This window comes from Haliotis asinina, chromosome 15 (genome assembly GCF_037392515.1).
Source record: "Haliotis asinina isolate JCU_RB_2024 chromosome 15, JCU_Hal_asi_v2, whole genome shotgun sequence".
Classification (NCBI taxonomy): Eukaryota; Metazoa; Mollusca; class Gastropoda; order Lepetellida; family Haliotidae; genus Haliotis; species Haliotis asinina.
Genome location: NC_090294.1, coordinates 51040508 through 51065532, shown reverse-complemented (window position 1 = coordinate 51065532; position 25025 = coordinate 51040508). Strand labels below are relative to the sequence as shown.

General features: G+C 39.5%; 1 protein-coding gene across 1 annotated transcript; it reads right to left on the bottom strand.

Annotated features, from left to right (window-relative positions):
- Positions 1–827: 827 nt before the first annotated feature.
- LOC137265108 (probable methyltransferase-like protein 24) lies at positions 828–24772 on the bottom strand. The gene is made up of 6 exons (XM_067800416.1): positions 24586–24772; positions 20442–20499; positions 20213–20329; positions 19325–19396; positions 18186–18357; positions 828–2571 (listed from the first exon to the last, which is right to left on the bottom strand). The coding sequence occupies exons 1-6, from the start codon at positions 24770–24772 to the stop codon at positions 2275–2277; spliced, it is 903 nt and encodes a 300-aa protein (XP_067656517.1). The 3' UTR covers positions 828–2274.
- Positions 24773–25025: the final 253 nt, after the last annotated feature.

The following is a 25025-nucleotide window of genomic DNA, read 5'->3' as shown; positions in this document are numbered from 1 at the left end:
TATTCGTTGAGTTTGAGTAGATTGAAAAATTGTCCCCAAAAAACCCAGCGAAACACTAAGGTGCCGAAACACACCGGCAACATGTTTGATTCAAACACAGCAGCCTAGTGCATGTGGAAGACCGACCTGCTATGCAACTTGTGGCAAGTGGACATTGGCGATTGTGAATCGGTTCCGAAAGGCTTGGGTCACACCATGTCGGTCATCTGCCCTTGATGCATTTCTGGGCCTTCCACGGGAGGTCTGTCCTGTTCTCTACCAGCAGACTTTCAAGTTTTAGGGTGTTCACATTATTTTTGTTTGTAGTATATCACACAGCACACTTCGGGTGTCACCATGGCGACTCCATTCTGCGCATGACCTAAGTGTTATCTGGGTTGCTTGAAGTGGGTGTTGACGTAACACATATCAGCCTGTGAGTTCCAGTACCGATAATGGTGGTATCTGCTATCTGGTATCAGGTACACCTGCAATAGACACTAGAGACTGAGAGCTTGCTCTGTCGCGTGGTACGAGCTCGAGGTCAGGGGCTGGGTTCCACGTCACCACGGAGTTGTAGCAGAAATGAAATAATCACCAAAAGTTTTATTTGTCGGGGCAGTAAACTTCCGCCAAGTTTATTACGATGTCTTAACTCACGCTTGCATGTCTTTTGTTGCGTGAAGCATCCTATGCGGGCTCGCCAAACTTCAATATTTATTCCCGTGCTTGGTGACACGTCCGACTGTCGCCATTATAGGTGGAGCTCTGAGGCAACGAATGGTGTTCATACGGGTGAGTTACCAGACAAGCCGGTGACAACTTTAAACAAACAATTCAACCAACGATTCAAGAAGGATTTAGTTTATTTCCAGAACATATGACATGATACAGCCCACAGCATAATTAAGACAGCTGGGAAATGTTGCTGACGTGGCTTTACATGAGCGATACAACTGATCATCTAAGGTTACACGAGGTCAAGGCTAGTAGGGTCATCAGGTCAAGGTCATACTAAAGGAAATTATCACTTAATTCCATCCAGTTCTTCTCACTGGGGCCTGTATCGCTTAGAAACGGCGTTCGAAAGACATAGGAGTATAGACCCGACCCTAGTACTACAAAAAGGGAAAGGATGCTACTAAGAAATATTGACACTGACATTGGATACGGTCGTATTGGACAATATCTCAGGAGCCCACAGTTTGAAGTGGGGAAATTGCACCATTGCAACAACCTTCCAAAATTTATTGTTACAAAACAACAAGAACGTGTGTCTATATGCCAGATCACGTGACCTCTTTAGGTCCTCTTACTTCCTCCTTGAGAGATTCGAAAACTGGACATTTTAATATCCAACTTTGGCAAGGTATATTCGATGTACACCACTTTCATAAACACACCCTAATCTAAACCACACTCTAAAACAACACACTGAAACAATTCTCGGAGAACTATGCAATGACAATATGACTAAAAACATATGACAGCCCGTGATCAGTCTTCTACCCACGCAGTATATCAGACATTACACTTCAAAACTACTTTGATAATATACGATGTAAATACGACTGGATGTTTCCCAAACAACAGACACCAGATCGACGTAGCCCCAACTTAGCACCAGAGTATTCCTGGCACACACGATACTCATCAAGTGTCTTCTGTGATGAAGGATCCCAGTGGGACCCTGTCCAAAGAGTGCCTATCAGACATACAAGCTGTACCGACATCTTAAAATACCCCGAACCATGTCCGAAAATATACACTACAAACAAAAAGCAGGTGAACACCCTAAAACTTGATAGTCATGTATACACTTAAACATGGTGAGATCGTTTATGTTCTGAAGCAAATGCATCTGTTTGTGTGCTTAATGGCCATTTTAAACAGCATATTAGATCATGCAGTGAAAAAACCAATTCCGTATTCGTTGAGTTTGAGTAGATTGAAAAATTGTCCCCAAAAAACCCAGCGAAACACTAAGGTGCCGAAACACACCGGCAACATGTTTGATTCAAACACAGCAGCCTAGTGCATGTGGAAGACCGACCTGCTATGCAACTTGTGGCAAGTGGACATTGGCGATTGTGAATCGGTTCCGAAAGGCTTGGGTCACACCATGTCGGTCATCTGCCCTTGATGCATTTCTGGGCCTTCCACGGGAGGTCTGTCCTGTTCTCTACCAGCAGACTTTCAAGTTTTAGGGTGTTCACATTATTTTTGTTTGTAGTATATCACACAGCACACTTCGGGTGTCACCATGGCGACTCCATTCTGCGCATGACCTAAGTGTTATCTGGGTTGCTTGAAGTGGGTGTTGACGTAACACATATCAGCCTGTGAGTTCCAGTACCGATAATGGTGGTATCTGCTGCCACTGTTCTTGTGGTAGAACTGGAATCCATTCTTCCCCAGGCTCATGTAGACATCGTATATATCCTGGAAGTGATTTCTGAACGGTTCGTTTGGGAAGATATGCCACTCCACCAGAAATTGGCGGATTTGGGGAAACAGTCCGTCCTTCATGATGTTGGCTGTCACAGCCCACTCGTACACCTCAATATCAATCTTCAGTACATCGATCACACGCTGCCAAATGAAAACAGAAACGGGTGGCGTTACATACTCAGGAAGCTGAAACTGTCTGTTTATGATCTGAACATAAGTTATTGCATGTAATACAGTTTTTATAGTTGAAAGTTGAAAGTGAAAGCGCGAAATATCTGTAAAACTAGGTTCGGTACAAATTAGTGTGGAGGATATTTTATTACAAAGGACACTCTGCCCATTTTGAAATTTGCCTTCGCTTCATTATAAACGATGGCTGACGTACAAACTAATAACTTTACTACCGAAACTATTAAGGATGTAGCTCCCATGGAGTCTCTCTATCGTTTTACATGACAATTGTGTGCAATCACAAGCACGGCTCTTGATATGGATACGCCGATTGCTAATGTCTACATAGTTTGTGCAGTAGAGGGACAGAGGCAACCACTCTTTAGGCATGGCAGGGTATGTCATAGAACAAGGGCAGATAATAACGAGAAGAGCAGTTATTTGTATGACAGAAAGATACTCCTGAACTTCCGTATCACCAGGGAAGAGGTCAGTGATGCCATTAATCCTATCAATGCTGCCGTCGAACCCACTCGACAGGAGTGCAGGATAATGGCATCTCCAAATAAAACTTGCAATAATTATTCAACGAGTCGGATTTACATGTCATATGAATTATGTATGGAATGCACCAATTCTCAGCTTTATAAATACATAATTCTTCAATATGTATATGTACCTTAAAACGAAATGCCTGCAAATTAAAAATGTGATCGCCAAATTTCTCGGCACACAGTCGAAAATAACGGCCATTGTTGACTTTCAAGCACACCACGTCGAGTGGTACCCAGTCTAATTTTATTATTCATAATGAAATATTTTTTGATAGTTTAATCAATATTTTTGTTCTTTGACGAAGAGAAAGCTCACAAGTTTCCCATTTTCTAAAAATTGGTAACTTTCGGCTTAAATAATTACAAACAAAACTAATCTCAATGTTATATCATCGATTGGACGAACAGGAACGATCATGGCAACGGCGGTAAACAAACAAGTCCACATGCATCGTGATACGGAAGAAAATGTGCCATCCTTTTGATATATCCAACTATTTTATCTGGAATTAATTACATGGTGTGAATTCTGTCTCTGTACAGAAATTACCATATTTAGCGAGTTTATTTTGACTTTGTTTGATAAACTTTCCAACATTCACAATGTTGACAAGCGTAGGTGACCCGAAAGGGCGTGGCCAACCTTGCGGGGTTTTTTAGGTGACAAGGCACGAAGGATGTTTCAAAATACACGTTCATAAGCACAATCTGAACTCATATACATTGAAAGAAAACGGCTCAATACCTATATCATGCATATCATGAAACACTATCACAATATTTGTAATTGTACCCACCCTTGATGAAACCGGAAGCGCGTACACGGCATGACACTCGTGCAGGTAAAATATAAACGAGTTGGAAACCTACCATTGATACATTTACAAATTGATTCAAAATCCCGTAAGATCCATACTATACACCAAAATTACCTTTCAGTCACCCTCAATTATTTACTTTTAGTTGTCTTCAATAGCAGTTGTCATTTGTTGCTTGTGTTGTAGTATTTCCCCTCAAGTTAGCCGTCGATGTGTTGATCTTTAGCAAATCCGAAGTAGATGAATTTCGCGGTCTATTTGTTTCAAAGAATGTTCTGACACGGGGAGACATATAAATTGTCAGTGTGTCGTAACAAAAACATTATATTGTTCTGTGTATATCGTCACAAGAAGTACAATTTTGATGATTGAATGAATAAAATGATTTTTCCTTTCGCAGAAACGAACGAAACCAGAGCTAGTGTGAGAATGTAACGTACAGTAAATGTATTTCATAAAAATTAATGACAGCTTAGAAAACAACTGTCATCGTCTTTGTGAATCAATATTTATTTTAGACAATAAAACAGCTAAACATCACATCTTTAGTTCACGAATATGGAGCAAAATTGAAATTATTTTGTTACTCCAAACAGCAGAGCTTTCGGAGTTACTTCTACCCAGTATAATGCAGGTAATGTTTCAGATCAAATTGTTTGACATGTGTGCATATTTGTACATAAAGCAAATCATGTCATGTGGCTCAGTCCGTGGCTCCATGCAGCTTTTAGCTATTGCACTAGTGCAACCTGAACTGCAAAATATACCTTATGTTTAAGGCCATACGTTTTACCTACTTGCGCACTGTCTATGTTCATATTTTACTGTTAAAACAGACTTCATCTGGGTACATTTCATGAAGTAATATGAAATTATCATTCCAAACCTAGAACAATTTATTGTAGTGATGTTTTGAATATAGAATATCAAAACTTCAAGTGACCCATAATTAAGTGTTGAGCATGACTGAGGTGCAACCTGTGTTAGTCTGTGGCATCAAGGTAATCATGTGATGGCACCAGGGACAAGTACATTACCTTTTCCTAATACTGAGCTTTGCAGTGAGTGGTTTTGCTGTCCAGTTTGGAGCTATTTCATTAAGATTTCAATTTGGATTTTTTTTCATTGCCATATGTATATGGCAAAGATATATATATCAAATGCTTCCAGATCTTCAACGAAAGACTGATAAGTCCTTGGCATTTTTGTTGTTCAAAGAAGACTGTTCTTGATGTTTCTTGTTTTATGGTGGTTTAGGCTATTGAACACAAAATAATTGGAGTATATCATCACCAGACACTTCAGCAAACAGAAACAATCCATGAAAGTTCAATAGATTCATTTCATATTGTGACATTGCTTTTAAACCCTGGAAAAGACAATAAGGTAGAATAATTTATATTTACAGAATATGAGGCCTGTTTACTTTCACCAGAGACAATATAACGTATTAGATGTATATGGTTGCTTTTTATCAAATGATGACATTTTCTGATAAATATACTGTTACTGCAACAACATAAATGACAATAGTCATGTGTGATTCAAAGTAATTCAGCAAAACAAACGGGTACTGTTGAAAACAAAAATAGCTCATCACCCATTTGTATTTGATGTACATTTTGGCACGATATTATAAAGAAATAAATACACAAAATAATTTGTTAAATCTATCCATATGGCATACATGTAGTTGTATTAAAGAATTGTGTAGAATTGTGTAGAATTATCAGCCCTTGTCTATTTGGGAGAGAAAAATACTTGTCATATTATTAATATCAATTAACATATGAAAAGATTTAAAGTTGTAACCAGTTATGAAACATAAAGCATTGTCAAATGTATCTTAATTATTCAACAAGAACGTTAATTTATTGCATAAAATTATGAATGTAATTCAACTCAACATATATTTTTTCCAGTCATGTAATATGAACGCAATATTTATCAAATCATCCCCGATTTCATGTGAAACTATAATTGAAAATATATTTTAGTTAATAAAACATGTATACTGCAGTTGCTACTATACTACATCGTCACAAAAAGAAAAGCATTAATGTTATTTTGAAAAACAAATGCCACGCCCATATCCGAGCACCTGTTGTTGAGAATGTTTGTAAACGTTTTTGTGTCGGACCATGTGAAAAAACGAATAAGCTGGGATCAACATGCATCACAATTATATCTTTGCTATCTTTATATTCAATGGACAATAAATTAATGTGCCTAATATGAACAGAAATTCAAATAAAAGATACTGAAAAACTTGCATCTGCAGTGTTGATCGACTGCTGTTTCCGGGTCACGAGAGCATACAAGGTCAACTTGGTTCGGCCATGTGCGAATTATATAGTCAAAAATACACCAAGAAATTTCTATGAGCTCTGATTAATCATTTTAAATAGTTATTTGTGCTAAATTTGGGTTTGTCAGACGAAATATCTCCAACTTTTCTGTTAATATTCAATAGCGAATGAATTTCATCAGGCAATCCCTGTCTGTGACTTCACATCCGGTGACCTTTGCACTTACCAGAAAACAAGTTAGATTTCACGATCTTAATTTTCGTCTGTCTCTTGTCATACGAAACGGAAAATGATACATGGAACACTTGTAGAATGAGAAATTCTCCCTCTCTCGCCAGGTCTAACACAGAAGAGTTCTGTAATCTTTCTTCTGACCATAAAAGCTATATTTTCTGTAGGAGTTGGAGGAAGCGCGCCATGTGTGTTTTTCTTACGTGTAGCACGATTTAACACCACCTTTTTGTGGGTTTGTGCAAAAATTAATGAACCACAACACTTGAAATTTGCACTCATGAATGTTTATAAATCATGTGTTTTATTCTGCTATTTTAATGACATGACACGTTTAAATAAAGGTAATAGTTCCATTTCAGTAAGACCTGTCATGACATCAAAAATGTTATTTGTTTACGACGAACGTTTTCGATTATTTTTTTCAGAATTAATTTTTAATTTGTCGTCGCGCGGATATTTGCCGATACAAATATACGAAATTAAGGTCAGATACTTATGAAATATCAGTAGTAAGAATATTGAAATCGGTTTGCGATAATTGGAAAATATATACGGTTCCTGATATAAAACGCATCCGGCTGTCAATCGAGTAATTCAGATAAATTTAGGAAAATTTACTTTATTTATGTTTATCTTGTAATTAATATCTGTACGTTTGAAATTATCAATATATTTTTTTATAATAATGTTTATTTTTCTATCTAGTATTAATGAGCTGAATATTTTTTCAGTTGTTCGTTATTTAGTGTCACACCGACTGTTTGAAATCACTCACCCTCTTATCAGCGCCTTATGCTGAAATTAATTCAGCAGGCTAAAGGCTAATGTACCTAGAACAACTCTTGTATGACAGAAAGATACTCCTGAACTTCCGTATCGCCAGGGAAGAGGTCAGTGATGCCATTAATGTATCTAGAACAACTCTTGTATGACAGAAAGATACTCCTGAACTTCCGTATCGCCAGGGAAGAGGTCAGTGATGCCATTAATGTATCTAGAACAACTCTTGTATGACAGAAAGATACACCTGAACTTCCGTATCGCCAGGGAAGAGGTCAGTGATGCCATTAATGTATCTAGAACAACTCTTGTATGACAGAAAGATACTCCTGAACTTCCGTATCGCCAGGGAAGAAGTCAGTGATGCCATTAATGTATCTAGAACAACTCTTGTATGACGGAAAGATACTCCTGAACTTCCGTATCGCCAGGGAAGAGGTCAGTGATGCCATTAATGTATCTAGAACAACTCTTGTATGACAGAAAGATACTCCTGAACTTCCGTATCACCAGGGAAGAGGTCAGTGATGCCATTAATGTATCTAGAACAACTCTTGTATGACAGAAAGATACTCCTGAACTTCCGTATCGCCAGGGAAGAGGTCAGTGATGCCATTAATGTATCTAGAACAACTCTTGTATGACAGAAAGATACTCCTGAACTTCCGTATCGCCAGGGAAGAGGTCAGTGATGCCATTAATGTATCTAGAACAACTCTTGTATGACAGAAAGATACTCCTGAACTTCCGTATCGCCAGGGAAGAGGTCAGTGATGCCATTAATGTATCTAGAACAACTCTTGTATGACAGAAAGATACTCCTGAACTTCCGTATCGCCAGGGAAGAGGTCAGTGATGCCATTAATCTATCTAGAACAACTCATGTATGACAGAAAGATACTCCTGAACTTCCGTATCACCAGGGAAGAAGTCAGTGATGCCATTAATGTATCTAGAACAACTCTTGTATGACAGAAAGATACTCCTGAACTTCCGTATCACCAGGGAAGAAGTCAGTGATACCATTAATGTATCTAGAACAACTCTTGTATGACAGAAAGATACTCCTGAACTTTCGTATCGGCAGGGAAGGGGTCAGTGATGCCAATAATGTATCTAGAACAACTCTTGTATGACAGAATGATACTCCTGAACTTCCGTATCACCCCTTAAGAAGTCAGTGATACCATTAATGTATCTAGAACAACTCTTGTATGACAGAAAGATACTCCTGAACTTCCGTATCGCCAGGGAAGGGGTCAGTGATGCCAATAATGTATCTAGAACAACTCTTGTATGACAGAAAGATACTCCTGAACTTCCGTATCACCCCTTAAGAAGTCAGTGATACCATTAATGTATCTAGAACAACTCTTGTATGACAGAAAGATACTCCTGAACTTCCGTATCGCCAGGGAAGAAGTCAGTGATGCCATTAATGTATCTAGAACAACTCTTGTATGACGGAAAGATACTCCTGAACTTCCGTATCGCCAGGGAAGAAGTCAGTGATGCGATTGATGTATCTAGAACAACTCTTGTATGACAGAAAGATACTCCTGAACGTCCGTATCGCCAGGGAAGAGGTCAGTGATGCCATTAATGTATCTAGAACAACTCTTGTATGACAGAAAGATACTCCTGAACTTCCGTATCGCCAGGGAAGAAGTCAGTGATGCCATTAATGTATCTAGAACAACTCTTGTATGACAGAAAGATACTCCTGAACTTCCGTATCGCCAGGGAAGAGGTCAGTGATGCCATTAATGTATCTAGAACAACTCTTGTATGACAGAAAGATACTCCTGAACTTCCGTATCACCAGGGAAGAGGTCAGTGATGCCATTAATGTATCTAGAACAACTTTTGTATGACAGAAAGATACTCCTGAACTTCCGTATCGCCAGGGAAGAGGTCAGTGATGCCATTAATGTATCTAGAACAACTCTTGTATGACAGAAAGATACTCCTGAACTTCCGTATCGCCAGGGAAGAGGTCAGTGATGCCATTAATGTATCTAGAACAACTCTTGTATGACAGAAAGATACTCCTGAACTTCCGTATCGCCAGGGAAGAGGTCAGTGATGCCATTAATGTATCTAGAACAACTCTTGTATGACAGAAAGATACTCCTGAACTTCCGTATCGCCAGGGAAGAGGTCAGTGATGCCATTAATGTATCTAGAACAACTCTTGTATGACAGAAAGATACTCCTGAACTTCCGTATCGCCAGGGAAGAGGTCAGTGATGCCATTAATGTATCTAGAACAACTCTTGTATGACAGAAAGATACTCCTGAACTTCCGTATCGCCAGGGAAGAGGTCAGTGATGCCATTAATGTATCTAGAACAACTCTTGTATGACAGAAAGATACTCCTGAACTTCCGTATCGCCAGGGAAGAGGTCAGTGATGCCATTAATGTATCTAGAACAACTCTTGTATGACAGAAAGATACTCCTGAACTTCCGTATCGCCAGGGAAGAGGTCAGTGATGCCATTAATGTATCTAGAACAACTCTTGTATGACAGAAAGATACTCCTGAACTTCCGTATCGCCAGGGAAGAGGTCAGTGATGCCATTAATGTATCTAGAACAACTCTTGTATGACAGAAAGATACTCCTGAACTTCCGTATCGCCAGGGAAGAAGTCAGTGATGCCGTAAATCTATCTAGAACAACTCATGTATGACAGAAAGATACTCCTGAACTTCCGTATCACCAGGGAAGAAGTCAGTGATGCCATTAATGTATCTAGAACAACTCTTGTATGACAGAAAGATACTCCTGAACTTCCGTATCACCAGGGAAGAAGTCAGTGATACCATTAATGTATCTAGAACAACTCTTGTATGACAGAAAGATACTCCTGAACTTTCGTATCGCCAGGGAAGGGGTCAGTGATGCCAATAATGTATCTAGAACAACTCTTGTATGACAGAAAGATACTCCTGAACTTCCGTATCACCCCTTAAGAAGTCAGTGATACCATTAATGTATCTAGAACAACTCTTGTATGACAGAAAGATACTCCTGAACTTCCGTATCGCCAGGGAAGGGGTCAGTGATGCCAATAATGTATCTAGAACAACTCTTGTATGACAGAAAGATACTCCTGAACTTCCGTATCACCCCTTAAGAAGTCAGTGATACCATTAATGTATCTAGAACAACTCTTGTATGACAGAAAGATACTCCTGAACTTCCGTATCGCCAGGGAAGAAGTCAGTGATGCCATTAATGTATCTAGAACAACTCTTGTATGACGGAAAGATACTCCTGAACTTCCGTATCGCCAGGGAAGAAGTCAGTGATGCGATTGATGTATCTAGAACAACTCTTGTATGACAGAAAGATACTCCTGAACGTCCGTATCGCCAGGGAAGAGGTCAGTGATGCCATTAATGTATCTAGAACAACTCTTGTATGACAGAAAGATACTCCTGAACTTCCGTATCGCCAGGGAAGAAGTCAGTGATGCCATTAATGTATCTAGAACAACACTTGTATGACAGAAAGATACTCCTGAACTTCCGTATCGCCAGGGAAGAGGTCAGTGATGCCATTAATGTATCTAGAACAACTCTTGTATGACAGAAAGATACTCCTGAACTTCCGTATCACCAGGGAAGAGGTCAGTGATGCCATTAATGTATCTAGAACAACTCTTGTATGACAGAAAGATACTCCTGAACTTCCGTATCGCCAGGGAAGAGGTCAGTGATGCCATTAATGTATCTAGAACAACTCTTGTATGACAGAAAGATACTCCTGAACTTCCGTATCGCCAGGGAAGAGGTCAGTGATGCCATTAATGTATCTAGAACAACTCTTGTATGACAGAAAGATACTCCTGAACTTCCGTATCGCCAGGGAAGAGGTCAGTGATGCCATTAATGTATCTAGAACAACTCTTGTATGACAGAAAGATACTCCTGAACTTCCGTATCGCCAGGGAAGAGGTCAGTGATGCCATTAATGTATCTAGAACAACTCTTGTATGACAGAAAGATACTCCTGAACTTCCGTATCACCAGGAAAGAGGTCAGTGATGCCATTAATGTATCTAGAACAACTCTTGTATGACAGAAAGATACTCCTGAACGTCCGTATCGCCAGGGAAGAGGTCAGTGATGCCATTAATGTATCTAGAACAACTCTTGTATGACAGAAAGATACTCCTGAACGTCCGTATCGCCAGGGAAGAAGTCAGTGATGCCGTTAATGTATCTAGAACAACTCATGTATGACAGAAAGATACTCCTGAACTTCCGTATCACCAGGGAAGAAGTCAGTGATGCCATTAATGTATCTAGAACAACTCTTGTATGACAGAAAGATACTCCTGAACTTCCGTATCACCAGGGAAGAAGTCAGTGATACCATTAATGTATCTAGAACAACTCTTGTATGACAGAAAGATACTCCTGAACTTTCGTATCGCCAGGGAAGGGGTCAGTGATGCCAATAATGTATCTAGAACAACTCTTGTATGACAGAAAGATACTCCTGAACTTCCGTATCACCCCTTAAGAAGTCAGTGATACCATTAATGTATCTAGAACAACTCTTGTATGACAGAAAGATACTCCTGAACTTCCGTATCGCCAGGGAAGGGGTCAGTGATGCCAATATTGTATCTAGAACAACTCTTGTATGACAGAAAGATACTCCTGAACTTCCGTATCACCCCTTAAGAAGTCAGTGATACCATTAATGTATCTAGAACAACTCTTGTATGACAGAAAGATACTCCTGAACTTCCGTATCGCCAGGGAAGAAGTCAGTGATGCCATTAATGTATCTAGAACAACTCTTGTATGACGGAAAGATACTCCTGAACTTCCGTATCGCCAGGGAAGAAGTCAGTGATGCGATTGATGTATCTAGAACAACTCTTGTATGACAGAAAGATACTCCTGAACGTCCGTATCGCCAGGGAAGAGGTCAGTGATGCCATTAATGTATCTAGAACAACTCTTGTATGACAGAAAGATACTCCTGAACTTCCGTATCGCCAGGGAAGAAGTCAGTGGTGCCATTAATGTATCTAGAACAACTCTTGTATGACAGAAAGATACTCCTGAACTTCCGTATCGCCAGGGAAGAGGTCAGTGATGCCATTAATGTATCTAGAACAACTCTTGTATGACAGAAAGATACTCCTGAACTTCCGTATCACCAGGGAAGAGGTCAGTGATGCCATTAATGTATCTAGAACAACTCTTGTATGACAGAAAGATACTCCTGAACTTCCGTATCGCCAGGGAAGGGGTCAGTGATGCCATTAATGTATCTAGAACAACTCTTGTATGACAGAAAGATACTCCTGAACTTCCGTATCGCCAGGGAAGAGGTCAGTGATGCCATTAATGTATCTAGAACAACTCTTGTATGACAGAAAGATACTCCTGAACTTCCGTATCGCCAGGGAAGAGGTCAGTGATGCCATTAATGTATCTAGAACAACTCTTGTATGACAGAAAGATACTCCTGAACTTCCGTATCACCAGGGAAGAAGTCAGTGATGCCATTAATGTATCTAGAACAACTCTTGTATGACAGAAAGATACTCCTGAACTTCCGTATCGCCAGGGAAGAAGTCAGTGATGCCGTTAATGTATCTAGAACAACTCATGTATGACAGAAAGATACTCCTGAACTTCCGTATCACCAGGGAAGAAGTCAGTGATGCCATTAATGTATCTAGAACAACTCTTGTATGACAGAAAGATACTCCTGAACTTCCGTATCACCAGGGAAGAAGTCAGTGATACCATTAATGTATCTAGAACAACTCTTGTATGACAGAAAGATACTCCTGAACTTTCGTATCGCCAGGGAAGGGGTCAGTGATGCCAATAATGTATCTAGAACAACTCTTGTATGACAGAAAGATACTCCTGAACTTCCGTATCACCCCTTAAGAAGTCAGTGATACCATTAATGTATCTAGAACAACTCTTGTATGACAGAAAGATACTCCTGAACTTCCGTATCGCCAGGGAAGGGGTCAGTGATGCCAATAATGTATCTAGAACAACTCTTGTATGACAGAAAGATACTCCTGAACTTCCGTATCACCCCTTAAGAAGTCAGTGATACCATTAATGTATCTAGAACAACTCTTGTATGACAGAAAGATACTCCTGAACTTCCGTATCGCCAGGGAAGAAGTCAGTGATGCCATTATTGTATCTAGAACAACTCTTGTATGACGGAAAGATACTCCTGAACTTCCGTATCGCCAGGGAAGAAGTCAGTGATGCGACTGATGTATCTAGAACAACTCTTGTATGACAGAAAGATACTCCTGAACTTCCGTATCGCCAGGGAAGAGGTCAGTGATGCCATTAATGTATCTAGAACAACTCTTGTATGACAGAAAGATACTCCTGAACTTCCGTATCGCCAGGGAAGAGGTCAGTGATGCCATTAATGTATCTAGAACAACTCTTGTATGACAGAAAGATACTCCTGAACTTCCGTATCGCCAGGGAAGAGGTCAGTGATGCCATTAATGTATCTAGAACAACTCTTGTATGACAGAAAGATACTCCTGAACTTCCGTATCGCCAGGGAAGAGGTCAGTGATGCCATTAATGTATCTAGAACAACTCTTGTATGACAGAAAGATACTCCTGAACTTCCGTATCGCCAGGGAAGGGGTCAGTGATGCCAATAATGTATCTAGAACAACTCATGTATGACAGAAAGATACTCCTGAACTTCCGTATCACCAGGGAAGAAGTCAGTGATGCCATTAATGTATCTAGAACAACTCTTGTATGACAGAAAGATACTCCTGAACTTCCGTATCACCAGGGAAGAAGTCAGTGATACCATTAATGTATCTAGAACAACTCTTGTATGACAGAAAGATACTCCTGAACTTTCGTATCGCCAGGGAAGGGGTCAGTGATGCCAATAATGTATCTAGAACAACTCTTGTATGACAGAAAGATACTCCTGAACTTCCGTATCACCCCTTAAGAAGTCAGTGATACCATTAATGTATCTAGAACAACTCTTGTATGACAGAAAGATACTCCTGAACTTCCGTATCGCCAGGGAAGGGGTCAGTGATGCCAATAATGTATCTAGAACAACTCTTGTATGACAGAAAGATACTCCTGAACTTCCGTATCACCCCTTAAGAAGTCAGTGATACCGTTAATGTATCTAGAACAACTCTTGTATGACAGAAAGATACTCCTGAACTTCCGTATCGCCAGGGAAGAAGTCAGTGATGCCATTAATGTATCTAGAACAACTCTTGTATGACGGAAAGATACTCCTGAACTTCCGTATCGCCAGGGAAGAAGTCAGTGATGCGATTGATGTATCTAGAACAACTCTTGTATGACAGAAAGATACTCCTGAACGTCCGTATCGCCAGGGAAGAGGTCAGTGATGCCATTAATGTATCTAGAACAACTCTTGTATGACGGAAAGATACTCCTGAACTTCCGTATCGCCAGGGAAGAAGTCAGTGATGCGATTGATGTATCTAGAACAACTCTTGTATGACAGAAAGATACTCCTGAACGTCCGTATCGCCAGGGAAGAGGTCAGTGATGCCATTAATGTATCTAGAACAACTCTTGCATGACAGAAAGATACTCCTGAACTTCCGTATCGCCAGGGAAGAAGTCAGTGATGCCATTAATGTATCTAGAACAACTCTTGTATGACAGAAAGATACTCCTGAACTTCCGTATCGCCAGGGAAGGGGTCAGTGATGCCAATAATGTATCTAGAACAACTCTTGTATGACAGAAAGATACTCCTGAACTTCCGTATCACCAGGGAAGAAGTCAGTGATACCATTAATGTATCTAGAACAACTCTTGTATGACAGAAAGATACTCCTGAACTTCCGTATCGCCAGGGAAGAGGTCAGTGATACCATTAATGTATCTAGAACAACTCTTGTATGACAGAAAGATACTCCTGAACTTCCGTATCGCCAGGGAAGAGGTCAGTGATACCATTAATGTATCTAGAACAACTCTTGTATGACAGAAAGATACTCCTGAACTTCCGTATCGCCAGGGAAGAAGTCAGTGATGCCATTAATGTATCTAGAACAACTCTTGTATGACGGAAAGATACTCCTGAACTTCCGTATCACCAGGGAAGAGGTCAGTGATGCCATTCATGTATCTAGAACAACTCTTGTATGACAGAAAGATACTCCTGAACTTCCGTATCGCCAGGGAAGAGGTCAGTGATGCGATTGATGTATCTAGAACAACTGTTATCACTGCTCCCCATAAGGAGAAAGTAAACGGAGATGATCGTTGAGTGTTTCGTCAAAAGTATTCAATCCTCACCCTCAGCTGCATATCTATCTCAGAAACATCGTTGGATTGGTTTTCAGATAGTATACCTCGATGAGACCTGAGCGATTAAGAATCACTCCATGAATAACATGTGGCCACCGCCAGATGGTAGATACAACAAGGCCTCCGCCCGGTTAAGGGGAACGCCTCATCGTTCTTCAATGGGACTAGTGATTCTGGTCTCGGTGAACGGTGTGAACTCGTCTTTGATACCAAATCTCCATCAAGTGATTATGAACCGTGAGGTGTTCCTTGAGTGGACGGAACATCTGCCCATGCCACACCAGTTATCACAACTTTCGTCAACCGAAAACAGTGCCCCCTTCCCCCAATATCATAAGTATATCGGCATCAGCATCGATCAGTTCATGGAGAAAATCAGACATTACAGTAGACCTATAGCGCACAGATGAGACGCGTTACCATGGCGTTTCCAAATTATCGTACGGACTCCAGTGAGACACCGTGAACTGAATCCGATTGAGCTGATGTGCTGATTGTAAGAGCTTTGTAGCAAGTCCTAACACGTTCTCTCGGATATCCGAAATCTTGTCCAATCATCTTTCGCCGAAATTACACCAGTAGTGTGGCAAATGCCCTTGACATCGTGGCACCTTATCGACAGCATGGTGGCGACGACATCGGTCGCGTCTGACCGATCCCACGTCGGTGTCTGACCCCAGTGATTGAGAGGTTGATGATAACACTTCTGGCCATATTTGAACGTAACTAATCTGTTGTGTGTCAAGAATGTGTTACATACGGTGATTGGGGTTGGGCTGGGGGATTACGAAATCGGTGTGGTCGCGGAAAAGCTCAAATTTATTTTTCAGATGTCCCGGGAAGGCAAAAAAGGAACTAGAGCAGTACACTAAACGCTAAAGCATAATGCATGTCAGGAGTAGATTTCTTTTCAAAACATTGGCGTTTGTTTACTCTCCAAAAAATGTAGGGGAACTTTTTTTTGTCCTATTTACGATTAAAAGTATTTTGGAGTTTTATGGGAGTCAATCAACCTTGATATATTATTAAATGTTTTGAGAGTGCATCACCATTTGCACTTCCTTACAACCATAGTTATTTGGAATGTAGTCGCTTTTGATGCTTGGTGTATGGCATGTAAATGGCATGTTAACTGAGGTGACACTTCTGAGTTGAGCATGTCATTAGTTTGTGATTTTAATCAGTTAATAGGTTTCACTTTTGTTTAGTTTGAGCAATACCTGTCATGTTTCCTTGCTGTATAAAATACCGATCGAGTCAAAATGAGATCAGCTGCACTTGACACCTGTCAGTCACAATGGCAAGTCCCGCCCCTAAGCGTAAAACGATGGGAAATTACTGCCGCACAAAAAAGAGAAATTTGTAGATACAAAGAGAAAAATCCAAAAGCCAAATGAGAGCCTATATGGACTTAATGATAAATTATTTTGAGTGTGTTGGAGATGACAAAAACTTGGAGACAATGGTCAGCATGCGTGCGTCTTTCAAGTCACTCTCCAAACACACTGTTATTGGAGATTTCTTTCAACACAAGTGAGTGTTTGGTATGTGTAATACTATAAATAATCTATTCAGTCATTGCATTGATTGACTGTTATGTCAATATTCAAGTTGTTATGTCTACAAACTGTAATAAAGTCATTTGATACATGTATACGTTCGTATGTTCTTGTCTCAGTATGTCAAAGGGAAGTAACTCGCCTGAAGTGGTGTTTGCTTCAGTAGTCCGTACGTTTCACTATCCGAACGTTTTTTGATGAAAAACAGAAGTGTTCGGATTAACGCGGCCTGACTGTATACGATTTTCATTTTGAAACAAATGACTAGAAACAAACACTAACAAATGCGAGATGCAAGATGAGAGTCAAAATTAATGTTCTTCCACAAATTTTGTTAGCCTTACATTTAAAATACTCGTGAGCAGCTTGCAGAAGCAACTGAGAATAGTAATGGGCCGGTATTAGTTAGGGTCTAAGTTATCACCTTTTTTTCTTGTACAAAGGTTTAATCATTCCTGTTAGCCAATCCTCTGGTATAAATCCAGACAGTATTAAGTTAAAGAGTTTAGTTAGTATGGGAAGTGACCGCGAGTACCGCTAAGGACACGCTCATTGAACCGAGAAACGTCACAATTTTAGGCTTCCCTTCCAAAAACAGAGATATCAGCTAACATAACATAATCCTCTATGAGAATTATAATGGTGAAGAAACGACATGTCATAATATTTTACAAATAATCTTAGAGTGGTCATGCAACTTATATATTTTGAGACATTTCATGCGATAACTGATTTAAGCTTGTCGTTTGGTATCATACTCTTTATTTATATCTCAAAATACACGTGCACTTTATGAAAGAACAACAGGTAAGATGTTAATCAATAGGAGAGACATAGTCAACATACATTTAAAAGCATAGAATATCTTTGAGATAACACCATGAGCCTGTTCCAATTGGCAGCACATTCTGAGCGACTTAATTGCTATGTATCGGTGCTTAGTACACGTGCTCCTATAATTCCAGTGTAAGACTACACACCTTCTCGTGCCCGAGTAGCTTCATGATGGACTTCAGCGTTCGAACCTTCCAGCTGGAGGAATGTCGGACGTACCCGTCAAAGTTGGGGTGGAATGAGTCGGTGTCAGAGGCACCCAGACCCATGTTTTTGAAGAACACCCTCTCGGAATGTTTGTGGTCTGTTACCCCCATACTGAAACAGTGAGGAGTGATTGAGCGAGCAGTTTCGATTTTTGTTGCATTTAACAGAATTGGAACAACACCTCGTGATTGTACCAACTGCTGTAAATCAGTTAGTGTTTTAGTGTTGTGTTGTTTTGGTAGTGTTGGTTTTGGAGGAACAGTGTCTCAAGTGTGCCGTTTTTTCTGTAAATATTCAGTCGGGTAGTGGTGGGCTATTTTAGAACTTGTGCTACATTTAGACTCAAAGTCCTGGAAGCTAAACCGAGAATATTACTGAAAATACCAGAACAGTTACATTGCTTATAAGTGCATGGTGTTTGGGAATATGTTTTGTTTTGTTCTCTTTTCTTTTCTTTACTTTTCTACTTTTCGTTTCGTTTCTTTTGGTGTGGTGCGGTTTTGTTTTGTGTTTTGCTATATGTTTTGCTTTCTCTGTCATTTCACCCGGAACGCCAAGGAAGATGGACCAATGTTCAGTGAAAACACCATCTCATTTTGCTAGAGTTATCGATTTTATTCCACTACCATTGCGTTTGTACTGCACTTTATCTGTACTGCCATTGTATTTCTATTGTCATTGCGTCTGTATTGTCAACTGGTCTGCAGGTCACTCATTGTTTCAGTTATGGAATCAACACATCACATTTCAAATGACGACTTACACTGATATTAACCACAAATGTCAAATGAAAATTCATACGGAGGTTTCCAATGACTAGTCGAGCAGTAGCTTCCACAGTCCTCACAGGAGACCTTGGCCCCAGTACTCATTAAATTCTCATCTGGCAATAGCAGCAGAGGCTTAGAATTTGGTCAGAGGCGTCTGTTGCTATGGTGATTTTAAAGTTAAAAAAAATAGGTCATATTTTAACAGGCATTTTAGATCACAGCGGACTGAAACTGTCTGTATACACCGATATATAATATATAGATAAAAGGAATTCACAAACAGTGTAATTATCACCACAAACACCTACCTTGGGTCAAAGCTGTACACAGTACACCCTCTCTCTGCCATCGCGTCATCGAAACTGAAGTCATTGTCTATGCTGAAACAAAACAGTCCAAATGGACGGGAGATCCCGGATGCACTAAGGGCAGACTAATGAAGCTAATGATCTTTATTTTAGCTTTTCGTGTTATTATCAACCGTCATATACTTTAGAAGAAAACATTTTGTTTGTGAAGCTGCATATTAAACAATGTGAGCGTAGTATATACACATTCTTTTTTTAAAAGCTATACTCACTCACCCACAAACAAATCCAGTCGCTCGTTCCCCAACGTACAGGCACAATTTCACACATTCTTGACAATATTTTGGTCTATATCATACATATATTGGAGCATATGCACTCACCTAAGCTTCCTACTGATGCCTTATAATCCCTTACGACTTGTCTGAAATCGATAATTGAAAGTTGGAGGCGAACAGCTTCCAAACAGAGAACACAAACCACATGTGGAATGTAAACACATGCTCCGTACATAGAAAAATGTCGAGCGCTGAGTTGTGGATATTTGTCGAACTCGATTACAAGCTATTCATAAGATATTTGTAAAGTGCGCTACAAGGGACATAATCCTGTGGGCTTAGCTCAAAATAATGTTCGGCCTGTAGATGGCGCGAAAGTTGATGTAATGCAATGTTGCATTAATTCACTAGAATTGTATAACTTAATATTGTAACATAGCATTTGTTTTCTTTCATTTGGGGTATAAATTATATGGTAGCTCCCCAGAGAGCTGGTGGTTTTATTGAGGGCAATGCATTATTTAATGTTAGAGAAGTGCGGTGTGAAACTGTGCCTTTAATCACATTCACTCACGCACTCACGCACTCACGCACTCACGCACTCACTCACCCGAAGGAGTATACGAGACAGGGGTCCCTTGGTTTATAGTCCTCGTCCCAGCACAGAGGCCAGTTGCCCATTAATTCCTTGTTCTGACACTGGTAGCCGTCAGCGCTGTCCATGTCCCTGAAACACACGACTACCACACGTGTAATATTACCGCAACATATTGTTTTTAACAGAGAACTGAAACTCTCTTCTCCTCCACCAGCTACACCGAGTGTGTCCCCAGTCTCACCATTCTATTAGACACGCCCACTGCCACCATAGTGTTGCGTTGGTTCGAGGTGTTTCACCTGAAAACGGAATTGATAAAAAATAAAAATCGTGCTATGATGTAGCGAGTGATTGTTGTGTAGTTTTCATTGATTGCTGATCGGAAGATGGAGAGATGAACGTATGTCTCGGGTCGTTGCGTAACCACTGTAGCCAATATGGCAGCAGTACTATATGTAAGATTGAGCCCGATTTATCTTCAACAGCTGATTAAATTCTCTGAGCGTTGTAACAACTGAATTCCTGTATGTAATTGATGAGATAACTATTTTGTCACTTCAGTTTAAGTCAAATAATCGGTATTAGTGTCCGTATTAGGACAGTAGATTTGTACGTAGTTACGTTTTGACTGGCTTCTATTCTCGATTCACCGCGAAGATAGACTAAATTGCGCCGATAAAAACTTCTTTCACACATTCGTTTAATTTTTAGAAGGGGAACATACCTTTAGTTGAAAGGTATTTGCAAGTAATAGTGACAGTTGTATGACTTTAAAAAATTGTTAGGGTGTAACTGAGGTGTGTGAAAAATATGACATATCGCTGATCTGTTCTGATCCGCCATTGAAATGCTACACACCGTTGTTTGAGTATTCCTAGTTACTTCCTCAAAAACATCTTTCAGATACACCTTTAATTCACATGAGGGGAATATACTATCAAATGAAATGTGTTTGCAAGTAATAGTGATAGTTTTATAGTCTAAAAAAGAATGTTAGGGTGTATTTGAGGTGTGTGAAAAATGTGACATATCGCAGATCTGATCTGATCCGCCATTCAAATGCTATACTCCGTTGCTTGAGTATTCCTAGTAATTATTCTTATGAGGGGAATATACTATCAGGTGTAATGTGTTTGCAAGTAATAGTGATAGTTTCATAATCTAAAACAAAATGTTTTGGGTGTATTTGAAGTGTGTGAAAAATATGACATATCGCCGATCTGTTCTGATCCGCCATTGATGCTTGTGGGTTATAGTTCCATAACTTCTTTCTTTCTTGTTGATCATATTATTTGACTAAACTGGAAAGGTGTTTAGAACGCTTTGAGACAGTTTTACACTTTCTGTTTTTGAGGCGAGTGTGACAGTGTCAGTTAACATTTTTATTAATGTCCATGCCATTCCCCACATGCAATAAGGTATCTCGATTAATTATCTATGTAAACAAAAATGTCTCAAAGTGATTTTTTTAAAAGGACAGCTGATGTTAATAAATGTGTTCTCGCGATACTTTTGCGTTCTTTAACATGTTTGGGAGGGAAGGCCGCGGTGTATCATTTATTCTTTCATTCATTCACATATGTACTTCTTTCTTATATTCTTTTTCTTTATTTCTTTCATTCATTCACATAATTCATGCTCTTAATTCTTACTAAAATTCATTCATTCATTGTAAAATTCCGACTGATACAATAAACTGGCTGAAGTTCTGTTAAACACAGCTGAAGTTGCGCTGGGAACGAGCCAAGTCAATGTGTTCGTTTGAGAACACGAGGCAGACGTTAATTAGTACAAATGGTAAAGACAGCGAACGAGTGACCTATCCCTGTTGTAGATTATCCCTGCTAATACCAACTAAGGATGTTTAACTGTTCATGCTGTTAGATTTAGGACAGTGAAGAGGGTCAAGACTTTGATACCCTAGTCTTGACTTCACCTGGTTCAATAGTGACGAATAAGTGAAAGGCCACATGCAACGTAAAACACAACTTTGCAGATTCTGATACCGTTTGGTGTGCACTTACCGACACAAATCAAAAATGCCAATTCAACCTATAAAGTTGAAAAAACGCGATGTAAAAAAGCCCGCGAAATCGGAGTTCAAACGATTCACTAATTTTCCCCGTGCGCTGGGTGAAAAGTGGTTTCAGTAGCTATGCTGCGCTGCGCTCATAACGCATGCACAGTGAATAGGTTCACGGAGCTTGAAACAGCATGCCTGCCCGAAGTATGAGGTCGTGAGCAGTAGTCTAATCTTGGTTGTGTACATAAACAAGTAAATAATCCACTCGTTACATTAAAAAAACATGTTGAGTGTGATAAGCAGACTGTCACATAGAAAACTCAATGCCTTGTTTATTTACACCTATATGTTTGCCTGCATGTTTGCTAATGACAGTATACAATGCACAATTTTAGTTACTGACCACTTGCAATTTGAGGGAGGTAAACCAAAGGACAAATTATGGCTCATTTGATTTGCGATTACACGCTTATAATTTTGTTTATTTGTTTTTGAGCGATCACCAGTGCAGTTTATATATCACCACATAGTAAGTATGTTTTAATTATGTTTGATTTTTTGGTTGCATGTGACCTTTATAAACTACTGAGTCGGCAAAACCACTGATCGGGAACTTGGTTACAGTGACAGTGGAATCTTTGTGATTTTGGGGCCAGAAACTTGTGACTTGTGATTTGTGACAGAGTATTTGTCATATTACCAACTGCAAGGCGAGGGTAAGGTGCAATAAACGTCCTGTAGACGCCCAGAATCAACTTTAAAAGGGAATTGATTTCTTGTTTATCGCAATCCTACGTTCCTTCAGTAACGAATATATTTATATTACTCTGAAAACCATTGATTATCATGTAAAGTCATAAATTGTTTAGATTTTTTTCTTCGTTTTCATAATGAATTCATATATCTTTAAAAATGAGTGAATAAAATATTGTAGCATAGAAAGTCAGCATTCTGATTGGCTGATAGTCCCATGATGAAGGAGCTTGTGCTATGACATATACCTAAAACACTGAATTGGCCTAATGTGACAGAAAATGTGTCGCTATGACATTGATGTAGGGGAAATAGATAACTCACAATGACAAAAATGGAACTGACGGGACACAATTTGTAAAATCTTGTTCATGAGTGGGAAAAGGACGTTTTTGTTAATATATCTATGGCGTCTAAAGATCATCGGAGTGTTTGAAGCTGTAAGTCGAGGGGAGTTTAACTGAACATAACATGTTATATTTTTCGTCTCACGACTGTTTAATGTCAAGACAATGTTGACTACAACATCATAACAAGTGAAGTATAATGTGTTGACATTCGTCCCATGCTTTTAATTCCATCATGAAGCATATGAACTTTGTATTACTTGCACAATCGATTCTCTTTGGATGAAAATCTCCTGGCCTAAATATTCCTGTAAGGCGTACCCGTCATAACTTCCTGTTCTATACAGTTTTCTCTGTCCTCTGGTTTACTTCAATTTTCAGCAAATATTTAGTTCGGTCAAAACAAAAAGCAATCTAATGAGTCCACTAACAGGATTAAAATAGCCATGAATCGCAACATGAATGTAAGCATACACTCTGTTCCTCGAGCCTGTAGCGTTTATTCACATACTGTGCGACAACACTTTACATCTTTGTCTGTTTGTGATTCTGAACATCACCATTCTGAACTTCGACTGAATTGTCTTTGTTTTTGACAATAATTGTTTTTGTGCAGAATATATGACATATTACCTTGTCCTGAATTAACACAAAATAATAGAAATATTCCACTTCCATCATCTTTCAATCTCAAATACTCTGTCACCATTGGTAAAGACTGTGCCATTTCTACAAATTATTTTAGTTCAAATTGATGTTGACATATTGATATCTATGACACAATTTCCGGTGGTAAACTTGTGGTAATTCATTGTGTCTATTTTGTCTGTTAATTTTGATGTTTTACTCATATTTATCATCAGAATAACTCTCATTGCAAATTATGATAAAAAAAATATATCTATGCTATTGCTAGATTTACTTAAGTAAATATAGAGTTGCAAGATGATGTTATGAGTGGATAAAGAAAATTATAGTATAGAAAATGATGGCACAGACTAAAGCTATAATTACAATGGTATTTTCTTATGAAAAATCTTTGACAAATCACAAATACACTGTCACAAATCACAATGTTTCCGTTGCAAAAGTCTCAAAAACTCAAAGATTCTCTCTGTAACCAAGATCCTTACCAGTGACAACGAAGTCACATCTTCTTAATATTCTTTCTGAATGACTTTTGTTTGCGCTTCCACAGACATTTAGCGCCTATCAGTCAGCACCAGAAACTGCTTCTCTTGTGGCAACAAACATTCACTCACCTTTCCATATCTCACACAGGTCGGGAGTGGTTGGGATACTCTCACAATCATTGTGAGGCAGATACATCACTATGGTTACGAAGCAAACGAGACTGAGGGGGAGCAGGATCCGGAGACTCTGACGAGCCTTGACCGCATTCCAAGCGTTGCTGGCCATATGGACGACTGGGGTGAATTTATCTAACATTCTGCGATCTAATAACTGTAATAGAAAATACTAGGAATCACACCTGGAGACAGCCTCCCATCGAGTCACACAGACCCACACAGACACATGCAGACAGACAGCGAGGGAAAGAGAGAGAGAGAGAGAGGGAAAGAAAGAGAGAGAGAGAGAGACTCAAATACACACACACGCACACTCAAACACACATACACTTTCAAACACACACGCGCGAGGCTATCAAAAGTGGTTATGAAATACGTGCAAATTGTGCCCG